The sequence below is a fragment of the Hyperolius riggenbachi genome, chromosome 5 (genome assembly GCF_040937935.1).
Source record: "Hyperolius riggenbachi isolate aHypRig1 chromosome 5, aHypRig1.pri, whole genome shotgun sequence".
NCBI lineage: Eukaryota > Metazoa > Chordata > Amphibia > Anura > Hyperoliidae > Hyperolius > Hyperolius riggenbachi.
Genome location: NC_090650.1, coordinates 400,351,560 through 400,377,093, shown reverse-complemented (window position 1 = coordinate 400,377,093; position 25,534 = coordinate 400,351,560). Strand labels below are relative to the sequence as shown.

Here is a 25,534-nt window from a genome sequence, read left to right as displayed (position 1 = left end):
GTGAATGAGTGTTCAAGCGATTGCGGTACTTTTCACAGGAGTCGTCGGCGATCTTAAAGGAATACTGTAGGGGGGGTCGGGGGAAAATTAGGCTTCTAATGGTCCCCAGCAGATGTCCTGTGCCCACACAGCCACTCACCGATGCTCCGTCCCCGCCTCCGGTTCACTTCTGGAATTTCAGACTTTAAAGTATGAAAACCACTGCGCCTGCGTTGCCGTGTCCTCGCTCCCGCTGATGTCACCAGGAGCTTACTGCGCAGTCCCTCAAAAAAATCACCGGGCATCTAAAAAAAGATGAAGTGGATGTGTGCCTTTAGGGTTAGCAGTGCGGAGGATAGTTTAGGGGTGGAGATGGGGAGGAGAGGTCAGGGGGTAAATTGGCATTTCTGAGACCACCAGACCACCCAGTTATTCCCCTCACTTCATCTATCTAGTAGTACAACCCAATAAACTATACACTGGGTAGTACACCTCGACGAAGAAGGACTGGACACATAACCAGATCTTTCTACAATGTCGAGCATCACTTGTACACATGCTAGATCCTCGGCTGAAACGGTCCTGAACATCTCCTCCAAGTGTCATCTCACTTGCTATGTAGCTCAAAAAATTGCCATCCAACAGATGATTGGTTCATGGCTCCACATGTTCCCTGCAGATGAAGATGGGTACTGTTCAACTCAGGGCCGGGCCGAGGCAGAGGCGAGAGAGGTTTCAGCCTCAGGGTGCAGTGTAGGAGGGGGCGCACAACTCACTCAGCTGTCATTCCCCTGTTGTGTTTGAAGCAGAGAGAAATAAGAAAAGGAGATACATGGCAGTGACTACAAGCCAGATAACTAGAGATTAAGGGGTTGGGGCGCCACTTAGTATAATAGCAATCGGTGTGTGACATCTGTGGTGGGAGGGATGGAGGGGTGCACTTTGGTGTCTCAGTCTTGGGTGCTTGAGGACCTTGTCCCAGCTCTGGTTCTACTCCATGTCCCTGAGGAAGGGGACTCTGCATGGCCCTGAAACGATGTACATGGTCCTATGAGGAGTTAAGTGTGATTGAACGATCTGTTTGGTAGGCCAACTTACCTTCAGAATAGCTCAGTGAAGAGGACCTGTCAGAGTGCCCTTCACAAAGTTTCTGTTTGTTCTAAGCACCTGGATGGATTGGGGGGATGAGCACAGGTCCTCTTCACGGCTTCTCTCCTGTAGTGAATTGCCCCCTCTGCAGGCGAGGAGATCGCATGGAGTCAGGACAGGAGGGGAAAGAGGGGGGGAGGATCGATGCTCTATTTAGGACCCCGGGGAGGAGGCAGCAGCCGATGTGTGTGTGGGGGGATCAGAGCTCAGGAGTCCCTCCTCCATCCCGGAGCAGCAGTATCTCAGAGCAGAGCAGCAGCAGCAGCAACAGCATCCTCCAGCACAGGAGAGAGAGGAGCGCTAGCCGCGACCAGAGCGCAGCATTCTACAGCGAGAACAGCGATCTCAGCGCAGCATTCTAGAACGCCTGCGGCGACCAGAGCGCAGCCTCGCGCCTGCAGACACCGGAGCACCGTACACACAGCACAGAGCGCTGTACCCAGGAGCGCAGCGGAGCTCTAGCGCTGTCCCAGATCTGGTCGGGCAGAGATCGGAGAGCGGGAGGTACAGCAGATCTGGTCCAACACCTCTAGATCGGAGCTTAGGAGGAGTTGCAGATCCGGTCGGACGCAGATGGAGAGTCTCCAATGTAGCGGTGGATGCTCGGAAATCTCCCGTCAGTTCGGTGTGATCGGTGGTTTCCTCTCCCGGTAGGATCGGCATCGTCTGTAGTCGGACGCTCTACAGGTAAGAGACGGTCGGGCGATGTAAAGTAGGATGAGCTGATGATTGGAGGTGCGCTGGGATTTGTAGTGCACAGTGGTGGTTTGGACACCGTTTACAGGACCTCTGGGGGACTAGAAGTCCCAGCGGGCTACAGTCTCACCTGCTGCTTGAAGTTGCAACTATCGTGGACGACGTGTGTTTTTTTTTTTTATTCTTTTAAAAATTTTTTAGGCATTATCTTTTTAATGAAAAAGTTATTTTAGTCGTCTGAGAGCATCTGTCACGTTTGTGGATGTACAGTATCGTTTCGTGTCCACATTGTTCCGTCATCCTGCCAGTGACCTGTTGCCTGAGACGGGGCTTTTCCAGGGACAGATTTATCAAAAACAGTGTGATGGAAAATTGTAGCAAAAGTACAAATCTATCCCAGATCGAAACTTCTGGAGTGATTTTGATAAACCTGCCTCAGATTCTAGAAAGATCAGGGACTTCGGCGACTATTTTCAGGGACAGGAGAACTCGTTGAAGGGCAGGAATAGAGGGCAATGCTAGTGACAGAGCATGGTTCCAGCTACCAAGGGGGCTTTTCCAGTAGAGACCCCCAAAGGACAGGGCACAATCCCTACATACACATAGGGGACAGGTGAGGCTGTGCAAAGATCTGCTAGAAAGCTCTGCGCAGACTTTATCCAATCTGATTGCATGGCTGGGACAGCCTAGTGTCTGAACAGCACAGGTGTTGCCATGTCTGATTAGTTTTGATTGGCTGAAACGGATAGCCCCCAATCACCCTATACCCCTGATGGACACCCACCTGACCCGCTCTGAGATTGTGTTGTGTATGATAGTCCACACAGGGGATTGATTGATGTAATCCAGGTGCTGAACATTGAGATATGCCCATACACACAGAGATCAGCTGGGCTGGATTTTTTTGATGTTCACATGATATAGAATCTAAAGCTACCTACCCACTTTAGATTACTATCGGTCGGAACAACAGATGAACAAACGTTCGCTGGCTGGAATGCTGATCTCCTAATTGAACAAGCTCATACAACCTATACGGACTGGCCATATGTTCAAATGACTGATTGGTAATATTACACACGCATACAGAAGTGATGTCATAGTTTGGTTGACGATTCTGCGCAAGCGTGCAACAATCGTTAGTGACATCATAGTTTGTTGGGTGCCGATTCTGCGCACGTGTAACGATCGTTATCTAATGATATACATAAACGCTTTTAGAAATGATCGTTCAATCAGAACCGTCCTGACGAATCCGCATTTTCTCTGATCGGTTGTTCGTCGTTGGTGATCGTTTGTGAAAGTTTTGTGCGCCATTATCTGATGAGCGATCGTTTCGGAACCATTTTAAACGACTATAGTCTAAAGTGTGCCTGTAGCTTTAAGCTCCATACACTCATCTGATCACCGTCGCTGAAACGAGTGATCACTGACATCTGAGTACGTTTCAGTTTAACATCGAAACTATTTTTTTTAAACAATTTTCAGCTGTCCTGTCATTCGTTTTGGGGCGACAGTGGGCGCCTTTGTACGGAACATCATTCCATTTCTTGCTGCTGTTGTCAGAGGAGCTCACAATCTGATGGCTCTGTCCTAGTCAGACATACCTAACACAGCTCGGTTCGCCAGTTACCCCTACCAGTATTCTTTTGGGAATGGGAGGCAATGCATGCAGAAACCGTGAGAACGTACAATCTGTATGCAGATAGTGTCCTGGATTGGAATTGAAGCAAGGACTCCAGTGCTGCAAAGAATGTGTGTTATCCTAGCCACTTAGGCTGTGTTTCCAGTTCCACACGCATCACATGCGGGAGTGGACAGTGTAGTGTCCGTTCTGATAATCTGTTGCAGGGCAGAGGCATTACCCCCATACACTCAGCCGATTTTTGACCGATCGATCAAGATCGATCGATTGATTGCAAATTGATTGGCCAATCAACCGATTTGCGGCCAATTTCGATCGATTTCAATCGATCTGGCAGGCTGGAAAATCTAGGTCGATCTGTTGAGATTGCTTATCATTTTGCTTTGACCCTAATGGAAATCTGATGGCAAAAAAATGGCATTAGATCGATTTTCAATAGATTTCAAACGGAAATAGCGGCGAATCGAGCAAAAGATAAGAAGCGGGGACGAGAGGGAATCGATCCGGGGGGACGAGCGGGGACGCGGCGGGAGTCGATCTGGCGGCTAATCGGCCGCCGGATCGACCCGTGTATGCCCATTGCCCAGCATAATAAGTGTATGGCCACCTTAAGGGTTCGCTTACTGCAAATGATCTCACAGATCCATTGCAGCGTGACAAGTGTGAACAGCTCCTATCTATAAAATAGGAACCGTTCTCTGTCAGTTTTCCGATGAGTGGAGAATGGACAAAAAGAATGTCCATTCTCAGCTAAGTGGGAACACACAGACCAAGACACTGGAAAGGAATGTATGGAGTCAGATACTGTTATGGCCATTGTGAATAAGCATAAAGTTGGCCATACATGCATAGATTCCCACCCAGTGTATCAAACCGATCAATTTCTCTCTGATCTGAATCTGATCAGATAGAGATCAAATCTATCCATATACAGGTAGTCCTCGACTTACGAACGCCCGACTTACAAACAAAATTGGACTTGTAGTTTTTGAGAAAATCGATTTTAAATAATTCAAAGAAAAAATGACTTTAAAACTTGTATAAGCAGGTGCAGAGGTGACACAGAGGGGGACACTGGAGGCACAGAGGAGGAACAGGGGACAGAGATGGGACAGAGGGGGACACTGGAGGCACAGGGGGGCACAGAGGAGGTACAGGGGACAGAGATGTCACAGTGTTCTGACTTAAAGTGAACCAGACACGAACAAGATAGCGACTTTAGGTTCGTTCTTAAATCTGTTCCTGAATCCTAAAAGGGAACCAGAGACGAAGCACCCTCATGTATTTTACCATATATATCAGTGTGAACATTAGAGAAAACACCTACCCTGCTCTCTGTTTCATTCTTCACTGCTCAGCCTGCTTGTTATCAGCCCTGACAAAATCCCTGACTGAGCATTCAGCCTGGCTTTGCTCAGGAATCATTATAGCGGAGTCTGTCTTCTCTGATGTCTTTTCAAACCCAAGCCTGCCCCCTTGTGGCTCTGTTCAGAAATCATTATAGCTGAGTCATAGCAAAGCCAGACTGAATACTCAGTCGGGGATTTTATCAGGGCTGATAACAAGCAAGCTGAACAGTGAAAAATGAAACAGAGAGCAGGTTAGGTGTTTTCTCTAATGCTCCCACTGATATGTATGGTAAAACACATGAGGGTGCTTCGTCTCTGGCTCACTTTAACCATTTACCGACATCCTAACGTATTAAAACGTCATGCTTACCGCTATTAACAGCAACATGACGTTTTAATACGTCGCGCATTCCCGCCGCTGCTACCGCCGTGTGTCCGCCGCTACCGCCGCCATTACCGTCGGGATCCCGTGCTGGGCGATTGGGGAAGAGGACTGAACAGTCCTCTACCCAATCGCAGTGCCTGGAGTGAATGGACGTGACCGCGAACAGCGGCTACGTCCATTCACATAAACAGGAAATGTAACAGTTTAATAAAGTGTGTAAAAAAAAAAAAAAAAAGTGAACACGTCCTATGAGTGTTCACCAGCGCCATCTTGTGGCCAAAAAGTATATTACACTTACAAAATACATACATTTTTAAGTATATACACATCATTAATAAAATTACACTTCCAACCCTCCCCCCCAAAAAAAACACTTGTAAAAAAAAAAATCAGCTTAAAAAAATAAAATAAATAGTTGCCTTAGGGACTCAGCTTTTTTTATTCTATATTTTATGGGGGAAAATTAATTTTAATTTATTACATAGGGGCTTGTAATTATGGCCAGAACAAACAGAAAAATAACCACTTATATTTCAAAATAATATACTGTCGCCATACATTGTGGTAGGGACATAATCTAAACGGTTTAATTATCGGGACCACTGGGCAAATAAAACGTGTTTGTTTTATCCACAGGAGAATGTTTAATTTTAAAACTATAAAGGCTGAACACTGAGAAATAATGATTTTTTTTCTTTTTTTTCTGTTTTTCTCATTAAAATGCATTTAGAATAAAAAAATTCTTAGCAAAATGTACTATCCACAGAAAGCCTAATTGGTGGCGAAAAAAACGAGGTATAGATCATTTTCTTGTGATAAGTAGTAATAAAGTTATTAGGGAATAAAAGGGAGGAGCGCTGACAACTGAAAATTGCTCTGGTCCGTTAGGATAAAAATCCTTGGGGGTGAACTGGTTAAGAATAGATTCAGGTTAAGAACTAATCTAAAGTCACTATTTTGTTAGTTAATTGGGGACTACCCGTACTACACATAGATTTCACGATGAAAGCTATTGAAAACAGACAGTTCTACGCTATGGGCTGTCGATCTACAACCGCTTCCCCCTTCCCGTCTGATCGACCAATATTTTTAGTCCAATCGTAATTTTGATCAATTTTTTCTTTCTTTTTTTTGCCAAGTTGTGCTATAGATGTTTAGCAGATTTAATAAAAGGGATCAAATCTGCAAGGGGATACCCGATGCATGTATAGCCTGCTTGAAGATTGGAGTGATCTGATTGGCTGCTATCTGGGACACTTATCTCATGTGTATGGCTAGTTAAGGCTGTAACTCTGTGAGAAATGATTGGGCAATTCCGACCAGTCATCGCTGGCTGAGTCATCTGCAGACTACTGTGTCAATGGCATACACATTGCCCCTTTCCAGAGTGTGCAGCACTACAACTCCCAGCAGTAAAAGGAGAATTGGATGGAGTCACGGACTGACTGAGAGATCTCTGCTTGGCTACAAGTGGAAGTTTACTTGGTGCTCAAATAAAACACAGGGATGTGGTTACTAAACACCACCGATAGTCCAATTCGATAGATGTGAAGTGTGTGTGTGTTTGGGGGGGGGGGGGGCTGGGTCCAGGGGGGAATGTGGGCTTGGCAACTGTACAAAGTGTTTTTGTGTGATGATTTCCCTGATCTCAGATCTCAGATCCTTTTTGTTACTGATCACTCCCCCTGTACAAAATCGATCGGAAACCTGATTGGACCTGTCAGAAATTATGGATTCGACCCATCAATCTGCTGGGAAATTGCATGGTGTGTACCAGGCAGTGCATCTGTCTAGCAGTCCCCCCCCCCCCCCCCCCCTCATTTTTGAGGTGTGATTACTGTACAATGAGCTGTAACTAATCCCATATGCATACAGTGGCAACACACCGATCAGCGTTCTGCAGTTCATAGAACTTGCCGCTGGTTGCTTTCTGTTACCTCTTTCAACATATCAGTCTCATCCTCTATTCATCATCATCATCATTATTATTATTATTATTATTATTATTATTATTATTATTATTATTGTGTCTACTAGTATTGCTTTAATAGCTGCATTCAGATTTGTTCTTTCTCTGTATTAGTCAGGCTGGGTCAAGCTGGGGTTCCAGCCTGTGTTTAATGAGAAGTCCCATCACTTAGGCTGAGTTCACACTTCTCAGCGCAGATTGTCGCTCCATCAGAACACAATGCGACTGCATGACTCCTGCGCTGCCGTGCATTGCGTTCTGATCCCATTCGTTACGCTGAATGAGTCAGATCGAACCTATCGTAAGTTATCGATTCGACCCATCTAGTTGCATGGTGTGTACCAGGCATACCACCTGTTCTATAACGCACAGCAAACTCTGCACGCTAAAACTTAGACGTTATTTTCAAAGCATGAGCAATTGCTATGTAACATGTGCACGTTCACACGTGTTATCCAGAAGAAGATGTGTGAGGATATCGTGGTCTATTACAACGCAGAGAAGTAAACATACCCACACAATCGTTTGGGAGCTGTTGGTACATGTAGGGGTGTATCTGGGTGACATAGCGCCTATGGCAAACAATGAAATTGTGCCCCCCCCATCAGACCACCTTGTCCCATAATAACCGCTTCTTTTCTTGCAATGATGCAAGTCTCCCCAGTATAGGTTGCTAGAGGTGACCCCCAAGTAAAAGTAACCAGAGGTAGCACCCTAGTATAGGTAGCCAGAGGTAGTTCACCCAGTATAAGTAGACCCATGTTTACGCTGCCCTCCCAGTATATGTAGTTAGAGATGTCCCCCCGGTATAAGTAGCCTTCTTTAGCATAAGTGGTAAGAGGTATCCCCCCAATATAAGTAGTCCCTCAGTATAGGTAATGAGGTTCCCCTCAGTATAAGTAACCCCCTCTCCCCCCCCCCCCCAGTATAGATTTGACAGGTGTCCCCCAGTATAAGTAGACTCCCCCCCCCCCCCCCCCCCCGATTCCTCCAGTATAAGAGCAGTGGTGGTGAAGCATGAGGGAAGAGGAGGCAGCTGTGGCGCCCATGGCACAAGTCATACCTGGTCCCCTCTAGATACGCCTCTGGTCACATGTGGCAATGCAGTGTACCACATACAGTGTGGGTGCACCCTTATGGGGGCCAGTAACGGTTCACTTTTCAGCAAACCTTTGCCCAAATAATCAGATAAATGCAATCGGCAAAAAATGTAATGCATCGAATATTTCATCCATCAATGATCTGTACTTCCTATCAACCACATCTGATTATTAATAAAAATTCTGATTCTTTAAATTGCTGTTAAGTGATCATCCGATCATATTTATCTGATTGCTTGGGCGAATCTTCGCTGAAAATGTACCGTTAGTGGCCACTGGGCACTCTTAGGCTACTGACATGTTGCGTGGCTTTGCGTAGGACAGTATAAAGGCATAGCTAACATGATAGGAATATATTGTACCATTACATTCTCATCGGTGCAATGTGGCCAAAACCGAGTGAATAATGCTAGGCATGCATGGTGGCGTAGTGGTTAGCTCTCTCGCCTTGCAGCGCTGGGTCCCTGGTTCGTATCCCAGCCAGGGCACTATCTGCAAAGAGTTTGTATGTTCTCTCCGTGTCTGCCTGGGTTTCCTCCGGGCACTCTGGTTTCCTCCCACATTAAAAAAACATACGGAGAAGTTAATTGGCTCCCCCTAAAATTGGCCCTAGACTACAGTACTTACACTACATAATATAGACATATGGCAATGGTAGGGATTAGATTGTGAGCTCCTTTGAGGGTCAGTTAGTGACAAGATAGATAGATAGATAGATAGATAGATATACACACAACACACACACACTGTACAGCGCTGCGTAATATGTCGGCGCTATATAAATAATAATAGGCATGCTGTGTGTTACCCGCGAGCACATGTATAGTCGCAGTGAAGCATACTTTGTATGTACTGTATGCTTAGAATCACATGCGTAACACACTATGTGACTTTTCCCCTGCTTTGCGATCCTCTTTTTACCGGTTGTGCAGTGCAATGCCCCAGTGTAAAACTTACTGGTGTCATTTCTTTATTTCTGTGGCTTTATCGATGTGCAGATCTGTTGCATTGATTTATTTTCATTGGTCTGTGTATTGCTGCAGTTTACACTTTTTTTTTTTTTTCAAAATGTGTCCGTTTCTCTTTCTCCAATCAGGTTGGATGAGGACTCTCCAGACATGGGGATATGGAGTGAGTGGATTCTGAGCCAGAGCCCTCCCCCGGATTGCTGAGGAACCCAATTGTCTTGTGGATCCCCAAAAAAGTCCAAAAATACAGTTTCTTGAGCAGTTTTAAGCCACACTTCACAACTGCAGCAATAATGCAGTTCAGACTCTTCCCCTTCGCCCTTCTCATCTTAAATTGTGTGGACTCCAGCCAAAGCCAGACCAGCCGCTGGAGGCGGAGCAAAAGAGGTCAGTGGTCTCTTTTGTGTGTGTGTGTGTGTTGGGGGATGTGGTTCAAAATGTTACTTAGTTTAAATGCCTAATTAATTAAGCTGTTCATAATTAATCATTAGCTTTCTGAGGCCTGGAACCCAGGGCTGGGCTGAGGCAGAGGCGAGAGAGGCTCCAGCCTCAGGGCGCAGTGTAGGAGGGGGCGCACAACTCACTCAGCTATCATTCCCCTATTGTGTTTGAAGCAGAAAGAAATAAGAAAAGGGGATACATGGCAGTGACTGCAAGCCAGATAACTAGAGATTAAGGTGTTTGGGGGGCCCTGGGGAGCCTCTTAGTCTAATAGCAATCAGTGTGTGACAGCTGAGGTGGGAGGGATGGAGGGGCGCACTTTGGTGTCTCTGCCTTGGGTGCTGGAGGACCTTGTCCCGGCTCTGCTGGAACCCGCTAGGAGCACTTTGTGATTTGTAATGCTCTTGCTAATGTAATGATATAGATTTGATCTCACTTGAGCGATGTGATTTTATAAAAATAACCCCCCCCCCCCCCCAGCCTTGGCTTGAGCCGTGGCGTAACAATAGCGGCTGCAGCCCCTGCGCCATGGCGTTTGGGGGCAGGAGGGGTCACAACATGAGGGGAAGGCATGGTCACACATCGGCGGGGAGGGGACAGTTCGCCCCCCCCCCCCCCCCCCCACTCACCTTGGGCTCTCCCCTCAACACTCCCAATCAGTGGCAGCAGGCAGGAACACATACCTCCATCCATGCGCCGGAGGTTCCGCTCTCTAAATGTCTTAGGCTACTTCCTGTATAAACAGGAAGTAGCGTGAGGCACTTAGAGATCGGACCTCCGGTGGATGGAGGTATGTGTTCCTGCCTGCCGCCTGCTGCCACTGATTGATGCTGGAGGGGAGAGCCCAAGGTGAGGGGGGGGGCTGTCCCCTCCCCGCCGATGTGTGACCATGCCTTCCCCTCATGTTGTGACCCCTCCTGCCCCCCAAAACGGCCATGAGCAGGCCTGGGGGGCCCATCCAAATTTTTACAGGGGGGCCCGGTGACTTCTAGTTATGCCCCTGTGCATGAGCAAAAGCTTTTTCAAATCACTTGCGCTTAGAAAAGGCTGCTAGTGGGTTTGAGCCCTAATCTGACTGGCCTCATGCAAATTTACTAGTTCCTATAGAGCGCAAATTCACAAGGTCGACTGTTAAAGGAACACTATCAATACCCAAGTGTTATAAAATGACAATGTACAAATAATGTCTAAGTAGCTGTGTAAACATTTCCTATTTTTCATGTTAAATATCAGAGGCAAATCTTTAACTGTGTGTAGGATTTAGCTCTATTGGGACAAATCATTCGCAAAAGGGGTGTCTGCTTCAATGCCCAGCCAGTGTTGTTTTTTGCATATCAGACTACAGAGTATTTTTCCCTGAAAGCCAAAAAATATATGAAAAGCTGTGCTGTCACAGACAATTACACGTTTAAAACAAGTTACATTTCCTCTGCTCTCTTGCAGACAGCTTAGAAACATGCATCTTCTTCTGAGAGCTCTCTGACACACAGTTACAGAGTTAACTACACTGTGAGGGAAACTTCCCTCCCCTCATTAACTCTCCCATCAGAAATGAGCAGACAGTGTGGTCAGTTCACAGTGAAAGGAATTTGTTACAGTAAACAAGAGATAAGCAAATGAAATGTATACATCATTATTTACCAGCACTTCAGCAACTCCCTCAAACTCAGGTTAAAAAACACATGTTAATCGATAGTATCCCTTCCTCTCTATCTGTTCTGCATTGTTGGTGATTTCTGCTGGTGGCATTTTACTAACCGAACAGTAGGTGGCGCTATAATACATACGCCAGGAGACCACTGACAGGAATCAGTCACTTGGCACCATAGCTGTGTAGAGAAGCTGCCAATGCAATGTTAGATTTATGACGTTTGGTTTTTCTATAATCCTGACATGACCCTGGAACAGGTATGCAGCCTCTGAGAGCTTCTATCCGTTTATTTTCCTTTTATTGATGATCTGTGGACGTTTTGGTTATAGGACAGCTGTTACCTTGTGATTATGTCATTTGATACTGTACCAATCTTCTGGGACCTTCGCCGTTTCCTGGCTCTGGCTCTGAGAGGGTTAATGGCCATGTGTACACCTTTAGCCTTCTAAACTGGTCACATGACCATTCCTTTTATAATAGATGACAGGTAGCCAGTGATGTAGCTAAGGAGCTATGGGCCCTCCGGTGTGAGTTTCACATGCACCCCCCCCCCCCCCCTGAAGCACTCTATACATAATCATTGATATGGCGCACCAAAACCTGCCAAGGACAACCACTGTGTCAGAGGTGCAAGAAGGGGATGGGGAACAGCTTGTTAATGATTATCATCAAATTCATAGAAGTGATTACCAGCACGGTATCAATAAAGAGCTAACACTGCAGTTAAGGAGGGAGGACCCAAGGGCCCCAGTGCGGTCAAGACCTCTGCAACCCCCTATTGCTGCACCACTGCAGGTAGCTGGGACCTTTGTCTGGTCAATGGGGAAGGGGTTGGAGTCTTGGAGATGAAGAAGGGAGGGAAAAAATGGAAAAAGGACAACAGTTGTGCGATTCCTGAGTGCGTTTTTGTGTCGTCGGTGGCAGTAGCTGCCTCGGTATTGTTATAGGTTTGCTTTGATGAAGCTTTTTTCAGCGTTTGTTATTCACCCATACATGAATGACCGTGTGTGGTGAGCACTGTTACATTGCTACATTAGAAGGCCTCTATATATTGTTACATTGTGTTCTATATTATTGTTACATTGTGGCATTCTGTTTTTCCAAACATCCATTGCGTAGCACTACAGACGATGTGAAAGTATTTCCAGCAAAGCTGATGATTGGAAATTGCTGGGGGTGATCTGCTGTGTGTGTCTGGTCACAGCTCGCTGCACAGGAATGCCTGTGTGAGATTATAAAGGTGGGCATTAAAGGAGAACTGTAGTGAGAGGGATATGTAGGCTGCCATATTTATTTCCTTTTAAGCAATACCAGTTGCCTGGCAGCCCTGATGGTCTATTTGCCTAAAGAAGTGTCTGAATCACACCAGAAATAAGCATGCAGCTAATCTTGTCATATCTGTCTAAATTTGTCAAACACCTGATCTGCTGCATGCTTGTTCAGGGCCTATGGCTGAAAGTATTAGAGGCAGAGGATTAGCTGAATAGCCAGGCAACTGGTATTGCTTAAAAGGAAATAAATATGGCAGCCTCCATATACCTCTCACTACAGTTCTCCTTTAACGATCCAGTTCCAATCGATCGGAAATGATCGTTTGGGCCCATCAACGGAGGGGAAAATAAGCCATTCATCATTGGTCAGCCTTAACCCATTAGCAGATGCAAAGGAATTATCTTATTTGAGATAAGTTCCCTGCTTTTCAACTCAGCTGGCAGAACTTGTTGTGCAGTAAATTCTTGGAATGCTGTGATGTCTCTCTACTAGAAGAAAATATAGTAATTGAAAGCAGAAATCCTCTGTTATTGTCTCACACTGCCCCCTAGTGACAAGTGGCCATAAATCTACATTACAGCAGTTACTTATTAGTAGCAAGGAAATGTAACAAATAAAAAATACATTTGCTTGAAGCACTTGCAAGCCTCTAAATTGGCTGCTGGAGGGTTAAAGGTCATCCGAGGTAAAAATCCTGTCCTCCTACCTGTCCTCCTTCTCCTAAAAATGACTCTTTTTGTTGTTTTTGTTTTTAGATATCCCACACTTTTTTATTTTATATTCAAATCTAGTTTTTAGAATTTCATTTTCTCTGCTGAACGACACCTTCATTTTGACGTATGCTAGAGCTCAAATCTATAAATTAATAAATTGACCCTTTTTATCTATTGTCTGCTCCAGGAAGCCATTTACTGACAGGAAAGTGCTTTACGCTGTAATTACTTATCAGTGAGGGTTATGCTGTAGTCTGATCCAGTCCAACCCGGTCCCGACCCAGACAGAAACTGTCACTTGCATACCTGATATTTAACTCTTTCACGCAGAGAAAGGAAAAAAAGGAACACAGCGTAGTTATGTGTGTTTGGCACTGTACATACATGTCTATCTCATCATGTCACATGTCCCCTCGGTTGTCCTTTAAGGGTATCCGACCGTTCAGGAGATTGCTCTGTCAACAGGCACCGCGAGGCCGGTTGCACACCTGAGGTTTGCGATGCGATGGGAGCCTTCCTATCCCACCACCCCACCCCCAGCTAGTGACATACTCCCTGCTGGGCAGGAGGTACTTCATTGGGATTCCAGTCGGTCCACGCATGCGCGCTGCATTTCATTGCGCTCCCATTGTTCACACTTGCTGCATCGCTCATTGACTTGCATTGCTGCATAGTCTGTGCAGCGGGCACAGATCATGCGATAACGCACTGCAGACTGTAGAAAATCCCTTTCCTCAAACGGATCATCAGGGGGCTCTGTATGGCTGATATTGTGGTGAAACCCCTCCCACAGTGTGATGACAGCACTTGGGTATTGACATCACACTGTGGGAGCCTTGTTGCATTGTGGGAAATAACAGCTGTTTCCAACAGCCAAAAATGCATCCTCTCTTTCCACTGACATCACCTGCCAGCAGTAAAGATGTCGCAATGTGATAAATGCCAGAATGTAAATCAGGGAGAGGAAAGATTTTACAATGGGCAAACGCTGACTAAATCATTTATACATAATTATTGTAAAAGTGAAGCACTTTTTTCATGACGTTATTTTCACTGGAGTTCCTCTTTAAAGGGGTTCTCTGGTACCTGTAAAAAAAGCTAAAACTGACACTTACCTGGGGCTTCTATCGGTCCCCTGCAGCTGGAATGTCCTGTGCCGTCCTCCTGTATTTATTCTGTAACCTGCTAATTATTCGTCTAACTAGACGAATAGAGCTGCGGCTGCGTGGCCACACGTGTCATCGGGTGCTTACTGCGCAGGCGCAGTGCAAGAAAACTTTGTGCTGCGCAGTAAGCTTCCTATGATGTGCGCAGGAGCGAGCTTGCGCTCAACTGCTGTTCTATTCGTCTAGTTAGACTACTAATTAGCAGGTTACCGGCGGCGGGGAACAGAGCATTGGAGGAGGACGGCACGTCACATGACAGCTGCAGGGGGGCGATAGAAGCCCCAGGTAAGTGTCAGGTTTAGTTTTTTTTTTTTATTACAGGTGCCAGAGAACCCCTTTAAGTTTTAGCTTTTGGTATCCTCTAGGAAGGTTACCATTGTGTATTTAGTCGATCAGGTGTATGTATCACAAAATAAAAGTGAGAGTTTTTTAAAGTTGGTGGTAAGAGGGCAGACTTGCTGTCTGAAGAGCTGGCTTGTTCTTGTAGTTCATCCTCTGCTGGCCGTGTCTAGTTTTCTCTGCCTTGCAGTAACGGAACATTCCTTGTAGGTGAGTTGATGCTGGAAAGGTTTTTGCTGATGCAGATAGGGGAGGGTGGCACAACTTGGCACCAAACACTTGTAGCCAATTAAGTTGTCTCCAGCTTTGCAGCTGCTGACTTATTGTACATTAGTGAGATGCTGTGGAATCATCTCCGCCACAATGCTGGTTTCCAGTCTACCCAACTCCGCTCCCTCTGTTCTTATTATAGCCGCTTGTAGTTCTATCGGCAGCAGATCCCCCGGAGAGGTCAGACCAGCTGACGTGGTGTGTTCAGGGGGATTGTGGAAGAACTGCTGAGGATTGCAGTTCCTCAAACCAGGAGATGTGAGGAAATTAGAGTTATGACTTCATTGGGCCTTTTTATTTTATTTTATTTATTTATTTTGAAGTTTCTCCCTCTGACTAGGGATGCTCATTCGGATTCCGCGGAAATGCAATTTCGGAAATTCCGATCGGAAATTGCATTTCCGCATCGGAATGCGGAATTAGGTAATGCAAGTGCGTTAGGCGGAAATCACGGAAATATCCGCCGGAAATCGCGGAAATTCCGCCCGACTTTAACATTGATTTTCTCAAAAACTGTAAGGTCTTTTTGAAAACTTTTTTTTTTTTTTGCATCTTGTTCACAAGATACAGTATAATAAACCCTGAAAATTTGTGTTTCAAGGACTTACAAGGGCTTTGCTATTAACCGCTAAAGTCGGCGGATTTTTACTGTAATGTAAAATGCAGAAAATCTGCTTCTGCCTATTTTCTGCATTTACATTACAGTAAAAATCCGCCGACTTTAGCGGTTAATAGCAAAGCCCCCGTACGTCCTAGAAACACCAAATTTTCAGGGTTTATTAAAGAGAATCTTCTGAACAAGATGCATAAGTTTTCGAAAAGACCTTATAGTTTTTGAGAAAATTGATGTTAAAGTCGGGCGGAATTTCCGCGATTTCCGGCGGAAATTCCGCATTGGAATGCGGAAATTGGTAGCGGAAAGCGGAATCGGTATTTGGCAATGGCGGAATGCGGAATTACCGCGGAATCAGAAATTGGCATTTCCGACCATCCCTACCTCTGACCTGAACTCAGAACTTCCTTGCTCTAAAAGATAAGAAACAGCATAATCACCTTTCAATAAATACATTTCTTTGTTACAGCTGATACAAATCCTGCAATAAAGCTGCAGTGTCTACTTCCTGCTTTCATGGAAGCAGACCTATTGTTAACATCCTGTGTTTACAAATTAGCTGCTCTGCCATGGCAGAGGGAATTCCTGAGCTACCAAAGCTTAGAGATCATTTGAAAATGCTGATTAGTCACAGAGGAGGAGGAATTAGACCGGCTAAAAAGGGTGCATTTCTCTGTTTTCCTTCTGTCCTGTGCAAGAGTTCAGGTCCACTTGAAAGATTTCTAGGTTTTTTTGTTTTTTTTAAGTTACGCCACCTGCCCCAATACTGGTCTATGGAGAGTTTTTAAAGGGTACCTGAACCGAGTAAAATTACTGTTTTTAAAATAAACACATAAACATGATGTACCTGCAAATTATTATTTCATTCTTGCCTCACCCGGAGTTCCTCTTGGAAGCTCACTATTTTCCAACAGCGCCTTTCAGTTCTGACTGAGGCTGCATTTCCACTTGTGCGGTGCGGAATCGCCGGGAAATCACTGCAGACGAAATCGCATGCGGGTGCGATTTTTGCATGCGTTTTTTCCCGCGATTTCGCATAGGGTAGTAGGTGGGCGATTTTAACCATGTCACTGCCTGTGTAAATTAACATTACCTCCTATGCGAAATCGCATGCAAAATCGCGGGGAAAAACGCATGCCAAAACCGCATGCGATTTCCCTATTAGATACATTGTATGCGATTCGCTTAGCGGTGTGCGGGAAGCGAATTCTGACGGCTCTGCCGTGCAGATTTTCCCCGCACACAAAAACGCTACGCACAAGTGGAAACAGGCCCATCCACTTGTATTGGCTGTGCGAATCCGCATGCGTTATCGATTCGCTATAGTGGAAATGAGCCCTCAATCTAGTCATACTGGTCTCTCTCTGGAAGCTGAAAGCATTTGGGCCATTTTCCATTATCAGTTGCTGCCAGTTTTAACTGAAAGGATATATATATTATTATTATTATTTATTTATTTTTTTTTCTTCTGATAATATCTCTGGGCTGATGACCATGAGCAGCCTGTGAAGCGTCAGCTCATACGACGGTTTATTGATCATGTGGTTCCTTGTAAGTATGCATTGCGTAATGTGCAGTGTGGTCTGGCTGAGCTGTACAGCCTGCACAGCATACATCATGGTTTAGCTGGGCCCGGAGTTCACAGGTCTCACGTTTCCCGGACTGATTCTCATGTCAGAGTCTCCAGCATCGATCTGTGTTCACAGGACGCACTAATGACTCCCCAGCCTGGCCTGACTTCCAGTATGTTGTGGCATCATCTCGGATAGGGCAGAGGGTCCCTAATTCCACACGGAGCCATTGTACTGATACAGCGGGCGGGGTCTGGCCCTCAGGGTCACTACGCCAGGCGGCAGGGCTGGACGAATCATAGGAGGCAAGTAGCCAGGCTGGGGACCTTTTAATTACAGCCAGCTCCTATAATGGTAAATATAACACTTTGAATTTTATTAGGTATATTAGCCAGTAAATCGAATTGTCCTGAGTCCAAGCCTTCTGCCTTAAAGTGACTCCGAGCACCTCTCATGGGCATGCCTTTAAGACTCCAACCAGTACTGCAAAGTATTTAAACATGCATACCATTCTGTAGGTTGTACTCTCCTATTCCATTTGATGCCTGAATCGCCGGTTTACACCAAATAGTTTTTGTTTGATTTCAATTTAAAAATCGCGGCTGCCATCTTGGCTATGTTAAAACTTCCGGGTCACCCCTGTCCTCTCTGTTAGAAAAGTGCATCACTGAATGAAGCAGGAAGAGGAAGTGACACGCATGGCCATTGCAAGAGGCTCCTCCAGAGGGGTCATAGCATGACTTTGTTGGAAGTCGTCTGGCTTAAAGGCATGCCCATGAGAGGTGCTCGGTGTCCCTTTAACTGTTTGTTAAATGTTACAGTAATGTACTGCTTCACAGAACTGAGATGACTGGGCCTGGTTGCTCTTTCACACAGTCACTTCATTTACATCGTTGTTGGGGCCTGGCCCTTGGAAACTTTATTCTGCACTGGGTTGACATATTACATAGAATATTACATAGCATGTGGTGTTTAGAATTCCTGTGACATCAAACAGGACTGTGCTGAAGGAGAGGGTGCTGTATGCCACAGAGCCATGTGGGGGGGGGGGCATGCCACTGTGCTAGAGAGGTGGAGCATGCCATGGTGCTGAAGGAGTACTTTATGCAGCAGTGCCAGAGGGGTAAAGTGTACTGCAGTGTTCAAGGGGTGCAGTATGCTGTAGTGGTGCCATATGCTGCTGTGTCAGTGGAAAGCTCTATGCCGCAGTGCAGTGAGCTAAAGGGGTGCTGTATGCTGCAGTGGTGGTTGGTGGGTCCTGGAGAGGTGCAGTGCCACAATGCTAGAGGGGTGCTGTATGTCATGGTGCTGGATGCTGAGTGCAGTATACCGCAGTTTTGCAGGGTTGCAGAATGCCGCAGTTCTGGAGAAGTGGTGAAGACCACAGTGGTGGAGAGCTGCAGTATTCCGCAGTGCCAGAGAGTAGGTATAGGCCACAGTGCCAGAGGAGGGCCAGAGGGGTGCAATATGCTGCAGTACCAGTGGGTCCCTAGCCTTACAGATTGCTGCAACTACAGTGGTCCAATCCCTATTTTATCCACCCCTTACCAATCCTATTATCTGATATGATTCAGGGGACTGGGAGGGATGGCAAGTTGTAACCTCTTGAATTTCCCATATTGCTGAGAATAAAACAACCCCTTCAGTTCCACTCTGTACGTTGCATGGAATCTGGATTAAAAGCTATCTTTATTCCAGTTTTCTTACAAGTGTGCAAAATGTGCATGTTGAAGTTACCCCAAGAGGTTCCTGATGAAGACTTTGATAAGGGAGGTTCTAGACTTGCTGGCATTGAGTGGATTAGTCCAGGTGTGGTAAACAAGCAACAAGTCCTTCTACTCTGTGCAACAAGATGGGATTCCGGGAATTGTGAATGCAAATAAAGTACGGATTCTAGGCTGGCAAAGAAGTGCAAATTCAGCTTTTGTGAGCTTTGGAAAATTCATAGCTGCCTGCAAATTGAAATCTGTTTTTTAATAACATGAAATTACAACCAGACGTGTGGGGGGCATTAATCTTAAAAAGTTTGTACCAATTTTAAATGAAAGTGGAGTTTCGATTTAATAGTGGTTTTAATGAATTCCGCTCAGGTTTGCGGCATCACTTGATATCCCCCCCCCATTGCAGATGCTGGGAGATCCCTGGAGCCTCCTTATTAAATCCGGACCCGTATGTCTGTATTACAACGCTGGACCTGGCGGGGTCATGCGGTTTTGGCCCAGGATTCAATCTAATTTTTTATTTTCAGACCGCATCTGATTGTCGCCTTTTTTCCGCTAATGAGACTATTGCGTAGCCGTCCTCTTAAACTTGTATTTTTTGGGGGCATTGTAAACCGTGTCCCACTTAAACTCGCCGACCCCTTGTAAAACGCTGCCTTGAAATGGTTCAAGCATTTAAGGCCTTGTAAATGTTGAGAGTAACCAAAACAAGGGATGATAAACCGGGCTCCATTTTGATGTCGTTCCAGCAGATGTTTCGAAGGATTCTAAACTTTCTTTTTTTTTTTCCCTCCCCAGCCCCCACCCCCGCGATGGTGTTTTTTTTTTTTTTTTTTTCCTTTTTTGATTGCAGAGCTTACAAGTGACTGGCCAGCCTGTGCCAACAAAGCCTACACTGTGTCTTTAATTAAATGTGGAACTAGTCAAAGCCCTGTCGGGACTGGTAAGGGGCGATGCTGGCTTTGCTGCGCAGCTTAAGTATTTGTATTGTGACCGAGAGACCTGAATAGAGATTTAACTCGACTTGTGTGAATTGTCCCATTTACAATCACCTAAGCTGCTTTTAATTGATCTCTTTCCTCATTGAACAAGTGGATTACCCGCGGGAGCATGAGCTGATTCCCCTCAATGGGGGGACTTTTGGACAACCAGCAACAAAATAAATCCTCAATATTGACGGAGGAGACATTCAGTGCTGGACGTGGACTGTCAACAGCGCCGTCCTCATTTTCTGCAAATCCCCCATTGCTTTTTTCCTCCTTTTATGGCAGTTTTATGTTATTAAGGACTTTCCTTGAAAGGAACTCATGGAACAAAAGTTCTGTTTTCACGGCTGGAACTGATGGTGGGCAATTTAATTTGGAAGGAAATGGGGGGGATTCCAGACTCCTTTCTAAACTGTTAAGGCGGAACTTTTATCCAGAGAGCTGCCAATTAGAGAAAAGTGTGAAATGGAAAGTTTGGTAAAGAAAATTTAGTATTTTCCTTATATATTATTATTATTATTATTTTATTATTATTTTTTAAAACACTTTTGGTTGAAAAGAAATGTAACCCAGAAGCTCCGCGCAAGACCAGCAGGTTTATCTGGTGTCCTCCAACGTTAGCTGTGGCAGAGTAAAAGAGGTGGACCCCGTTTTGGATGTTGCCTGTGCACATGTTACCTTCAAGCATGCTAGGCCTTCGGTCAAGTCAGTGTTAAGTAAATGTTAAAGTCCGACAACCCCAGTGATTACTCTACTGGAAATCTGTGATCTTCTCCTGCAAGGCTTCAGCGTGGCAATTAATGGTCATTGAACAAAAATGTACGAAAGAACCATGGCTCAACCAATTGGTGCACATTTTTTGATTTTCTGGGGAGTGGTGGGATCCTAATTTTCCAATGTGTCTACTATATTGTGGAAGGCCCGCAGGGTCACTTACATATTGCTATGGATCTTTGGACCCCGTATGCCATCAGTCAGTTGTGTACACCAGAAATATGGATGCTTAGCCACCTCATCAGAGACTGTCCCATGTAATGTGCTGGAGGAATATTACTGTGATAGTTCAACACCATATTTCAAGTTATTTCTCAAGTGGATTGCTTAAGTTTTGGTGACCTTTCATATGGGATTGCGTGATTGTTGATCTGCAAAGTATCTGCACTTGTCCACTGCTTAGTATTTGTTTTGTAGTAAGAAAGTGACAAGGCCTGACATGGAGGCGTCCCTGAATTCAATTCCTTCCCCAGGTTTGCCTGGGCAACTGAACTGATGGCAACTGCCTTCATCACGGGGAATCCTAATGGGTGAAGGATCAATGCTACCAGCAGATGAACTTCATTGGGGCAACAGCTCATGGGTCAAGATCAGCAACAGACAGACAGGAATGATAGGAAAGCTAGGCCAGTCATAGACCACAAACTGGAAGGATCGGTACACGACCTTTACAAGAGGATCTCAGGGAAACTGTAGTATGCAATATGCACAAGAGGTACGGGATATCGCCTCACTAGGCTTGTCTCACCCATATATAACTTGTGAGCAATCAAAAACGAAGTACGGGGAGCTCAAAGCTGTAAAAAATATGTATAAACTTTTTAATTTGGCAATTGAACCATATCACATAGACTAGTAGACTGACAACTTCAGTAGTATGCAGTTTCTCTTACGCTCCATTTTGTAGCACACGTGCTAATGCCAATTCCCATGAACTCTCTGGGGACAATAAGATGGCATGGATGAAGCTGGAACATCTGAAGGAGTGTGTGCTGGTATTGAAGATGGACCAGGAGATGGCACTGGGGGATATTCTGGAATGGCAGAGATGATGGAAGCAAGACTGGACAGAATAATGGTGATGATGATGACGATATGGTCCACACTTGGGGGAAGGGGCTTAGCAGCTAAAGAGCCCTTCTACATCGTAAAGCTGCAAGTCTCTGGGCAGTAAAACTCCTCCTGGAAACCGCAGGTCTTGGGCCTCGACCTCTGACCTGTACACTGACCCCAAAACACAGCTTTTATCTACAAAGATCATCCATTGCTGCCTGATATGGTCACCCAGAAACTTTGATTGTCCCTCATTCTCCACCAGCCCATATGTATGCGTCATCTGAATATGACAGATGATTGTTACATGATGACTCTTTACCTATGCCTGGATTTGAGGTATGACTACAAAGGCCATGGCCTAGGGTACCAGGAAACAAGGAGCACATGGAACACTCAGGTAGTCAAACTGCCAAACATTGGTCAGACCCAGTCTGTGGCTGCCCTGCTTGCACAGGGCAGAGCGGTTGAGCACAGCACGGGATGGGGGAGGCACAGGACAGGGGAGCATCGGATGTGGGGCGCTCAAGACCAGGGGAGACACAGTGGGCTGGGTGGGGTTGACAGTGGGCCTTGGATGGTAAAATGTACATGTCCGGCCCTGTCTCAACCAATAGCGAAGGGAGAACATTCCTGGGAATGGGTATATAGTGCTGTGAAAGGTGGTGCTCTACGATATGGTACTACTGCTGCTAACCTCACACGGGTGGCAATTAAACCTTAAAGGACCAGCGCCACTTTTCCTGTAATTTGCGTTTTTGGAGTTTTGCTGCAAAAAAAAGCCGTTTTATCCAACTTTCCATTTTCTTGATTAGCTCTGAGCACCTGTCATTACACCACTCCACAGCATGACGGGCCGCTAATAATTTTATGGAGGAATTTATCCAGTCCATGAAAGCAACTGCCTGTATCGTGCAGCTGGCATTTTATTAATTAAAATACTTTAACGCCTCAACGCGTTTCCCGAGAATACGTTGTCATGAGGCCAGCGACGGTGAGACCTGGACGGGACCCGACATGACAGTCCTTCAGCGATGGAGGGGAAGAAAAAATATTCCTTGAATCCGGCTTCAAACATCTGCTAATGGTTAAATAATCGCCGTGGGGCATCGGCCACAAAAAGCCGTCTCTGGCATCCCAGGCTCTCTATTACATGATCTCACATGCGGCATAATAGAATTTTCTTAATGAAATAAAAATCTTGGCCCGGGCCTCGTCTTTAACTCAGCAGAAATCAATTGCATCCAGGCCAGAATGGAAATCCGATCGATCACGCCACTTCATTTCATGTTTTACTTTAAAACCAATTTAACAAGATGCATAAATGGCCGCCGGGCCTGTCGTCTCTATTAATGCCCTTTGTGCTGCTTGGATGGCCTATTAATGAGGCCCGCTGCACTGCGGGGGGGGGGGGGGGGGGTTCAGCTGGTTTATGTAGTCATTAAAGTCCATAATAGTGCAAGGTCAATTACTTTTCTCCTTACCCCGAAATTAGGACCTTGTTAAAACGGAACATGCCATATATGGCATTGCTTGTATGAATGATGATGTTCCAAGAAGTAAACCTGCTACTAGAATCTATCATGATACCCAGTGCTGGGACTCCTCCCCCGACATAATGTTACCCTGGGACCACATTCCTGACCTGTCAGTAGTCCTGGGACCCCCCCCCCTCCTTTCAGACATAATGTAGTCCTGGCTGGGGGGCCCCTCCCCTGACATGAGGTAGTCCTGGGACCCTTCCCCTGACATGAGGTAGTCCTGGGACCCTTCCCCTGACATGAGGTAGTCCTGGGACCCTTCCCCTGACATGAGGTAGTCCTGGGACCCTTCCCCTGACATGAGGTAGTCCTGGGACCCTTCCCCTGACATGAGGTAGTCCTGGGACCCTTCCCCTGACATGAGGTAGTCCTGGGACCCCTCCCCTGACATGAGGTAGTCCTGGGACCCCTCCCCTGACATGAGGTAGTCCTGGGACCCCTCCCCTGACATGAGGTAGTCCTGGGACCCCTCCCCTGACATGAGGTAGTCCTGGGACCCCTCCCCTGACATGAGGTAGTCCTGGGACCCCTCCCCTGACATGAGGTAGTCCTGGGACCCCTCCCCTGACATGAGGTAGTCCTGGGACCCCTCCCCTGACATGAGGTAGTCCTGGGACCCCTCCCCTGACATGAGGTAGTCCTGGGACCCCTCCCCTGACATACTGTAGTTCTTCGGGGAATGGAACACTTGAGGAGCCCCAAGAGAGCATTCTGTATAGTAGGAATGAATGGTCAGTGTATGGGAGGCTGTGGGTGATGCTCTGAGAGACAAGTTATGGCAACTAGAAGAAAAAGTGCACACACTCGGGCCACAGAGCATCAGTCAAAAAGCCATGGAGAAAAAAAAATATCCCTTGTTCTGGTGGTTCATGTGTCAGTACGTGTATATCAGCTTGCAGGCTTGTGTCCCACTCAGCCAAGGATCGAATGTCCCTGGCAGATTCTCTGGGACCTCCTCCCCAGCATCGTTGGCACTTGTCCAAAGTTGTTCCACAGCTGCCCATTGGAGTGCTGTAACTCTCCCCTGACATAAACAAATGGTAGGACCCTCCCTTAAGGTGGCCATACACTGATAGATATGCAGCAGATTCGACCATCAGATAGATTTCTGTCAGATGCCTGTCAAGTCAAATCTGACAGGAATCTATCTGATGTGTGCCACACACTAGGAACAGATTTCCAATAGATTTGAAAATGAAATCTATTGGAAATTGATCTAATGCATTATAGGACCATTAGATCTAATGCAACGCTATGGGCTATCGATCTGCTGCCAGTAGCAGATCAACCAAGATCGACCATCCTGTCAGATAGATAAAATCGATCGAAATCAATCGATCTGGGAATTTGATAGAATCCATTTCTGATAAATCAATCGATTCTATAGAATCGATCGATGGCTGAAATCGACCAGTGTAAGGGGCCGTTTAGACACAATCTAACACTGTGAGCACCCTGCTGGCATAGAGCAGGTACTGCTCTCCAGGTGTAATCCAGTGCTGGGACCCCTCCCCAAAAGCATGATCAGGCATAAATATAAATACCCTGCAAGATAAATTGCAGTTCTAAGGAGCACCTGCCGAGATAAGATATCAGCAACTTAGCGATTATGTTTGTTTTTGTAAAATGCCTATATAGGAGTCGATTTACACTCCATATCGCCAACAAATTTGATCCAACAAATTTGATCCTTATTGAATCTGCCAATCCATCAAAAATAATCAACCAACATGCTGGAAAGATACTTCTGGAAACCGGCTTGCCGAGTGTGCAGCGGTAGCTGCTTTTGATTTCCCGATGACCGATGAACTCCCGGATGCACCCCCATATCTAAGGTGTGACCTGGGCCAGTGCTCTGTGAACACAGTATTTGGATCACCGGTCTGCCTTGTGTCCTGAGTCTTCTCTACGTCACCGCCAGGGACCTGTACCCTGTGACATAACGGCATGTACTAGGTCATGCATGTGTCATGGGTGCACTTTGTTCTTTTTGGTTCTTAGGGCTTAAAATCCAGGTTTTAACTTTGAGTAATTAACATTACACTGACATTACTGCTGTTAAATCCGCTCCCACACAAAAAAATAATGACCTATTGAACCTTCTAATAACCTTTTAACGAAGACAAATATCATTTATTTAGCGCTTTTCTCCTTTCAGACTAAAAGGGCCAGGGCTGCAGTCA

At 45.9% G+C, this 25,534-nt stretch overlaps 1 protein-coding gene across 1 annotated transcript in view; it reads left to right on the top strand.

Moving 5' to 3' along the window:
- The first annotated feature begins 1,379 nt into the window (after positions 1 to 1,379).
- The window catches only part of RSPO2 (R-spondin 2), a 156,286-nt gene continuing 132,131 nt past the window's right edge, over positions 1,380 to 25,534 (top strand). The window contains exons 1-2 of the mRNA XM_068234921.1: positions 1,380 to 1,815; positions 9,369 to 9,627. Of these exons, the coding sequence (XP_068091022.1) occupies positions 9,534 to 9,627 (94 nt within the window). The 5' untranslated portion in view covers positions 1,380 to 1,815; positions 9,369 to 9,533. The remainder of the gene's footprint in view (positions 1,816 to 9,368; positions 9,628 to 25,534) is intronic.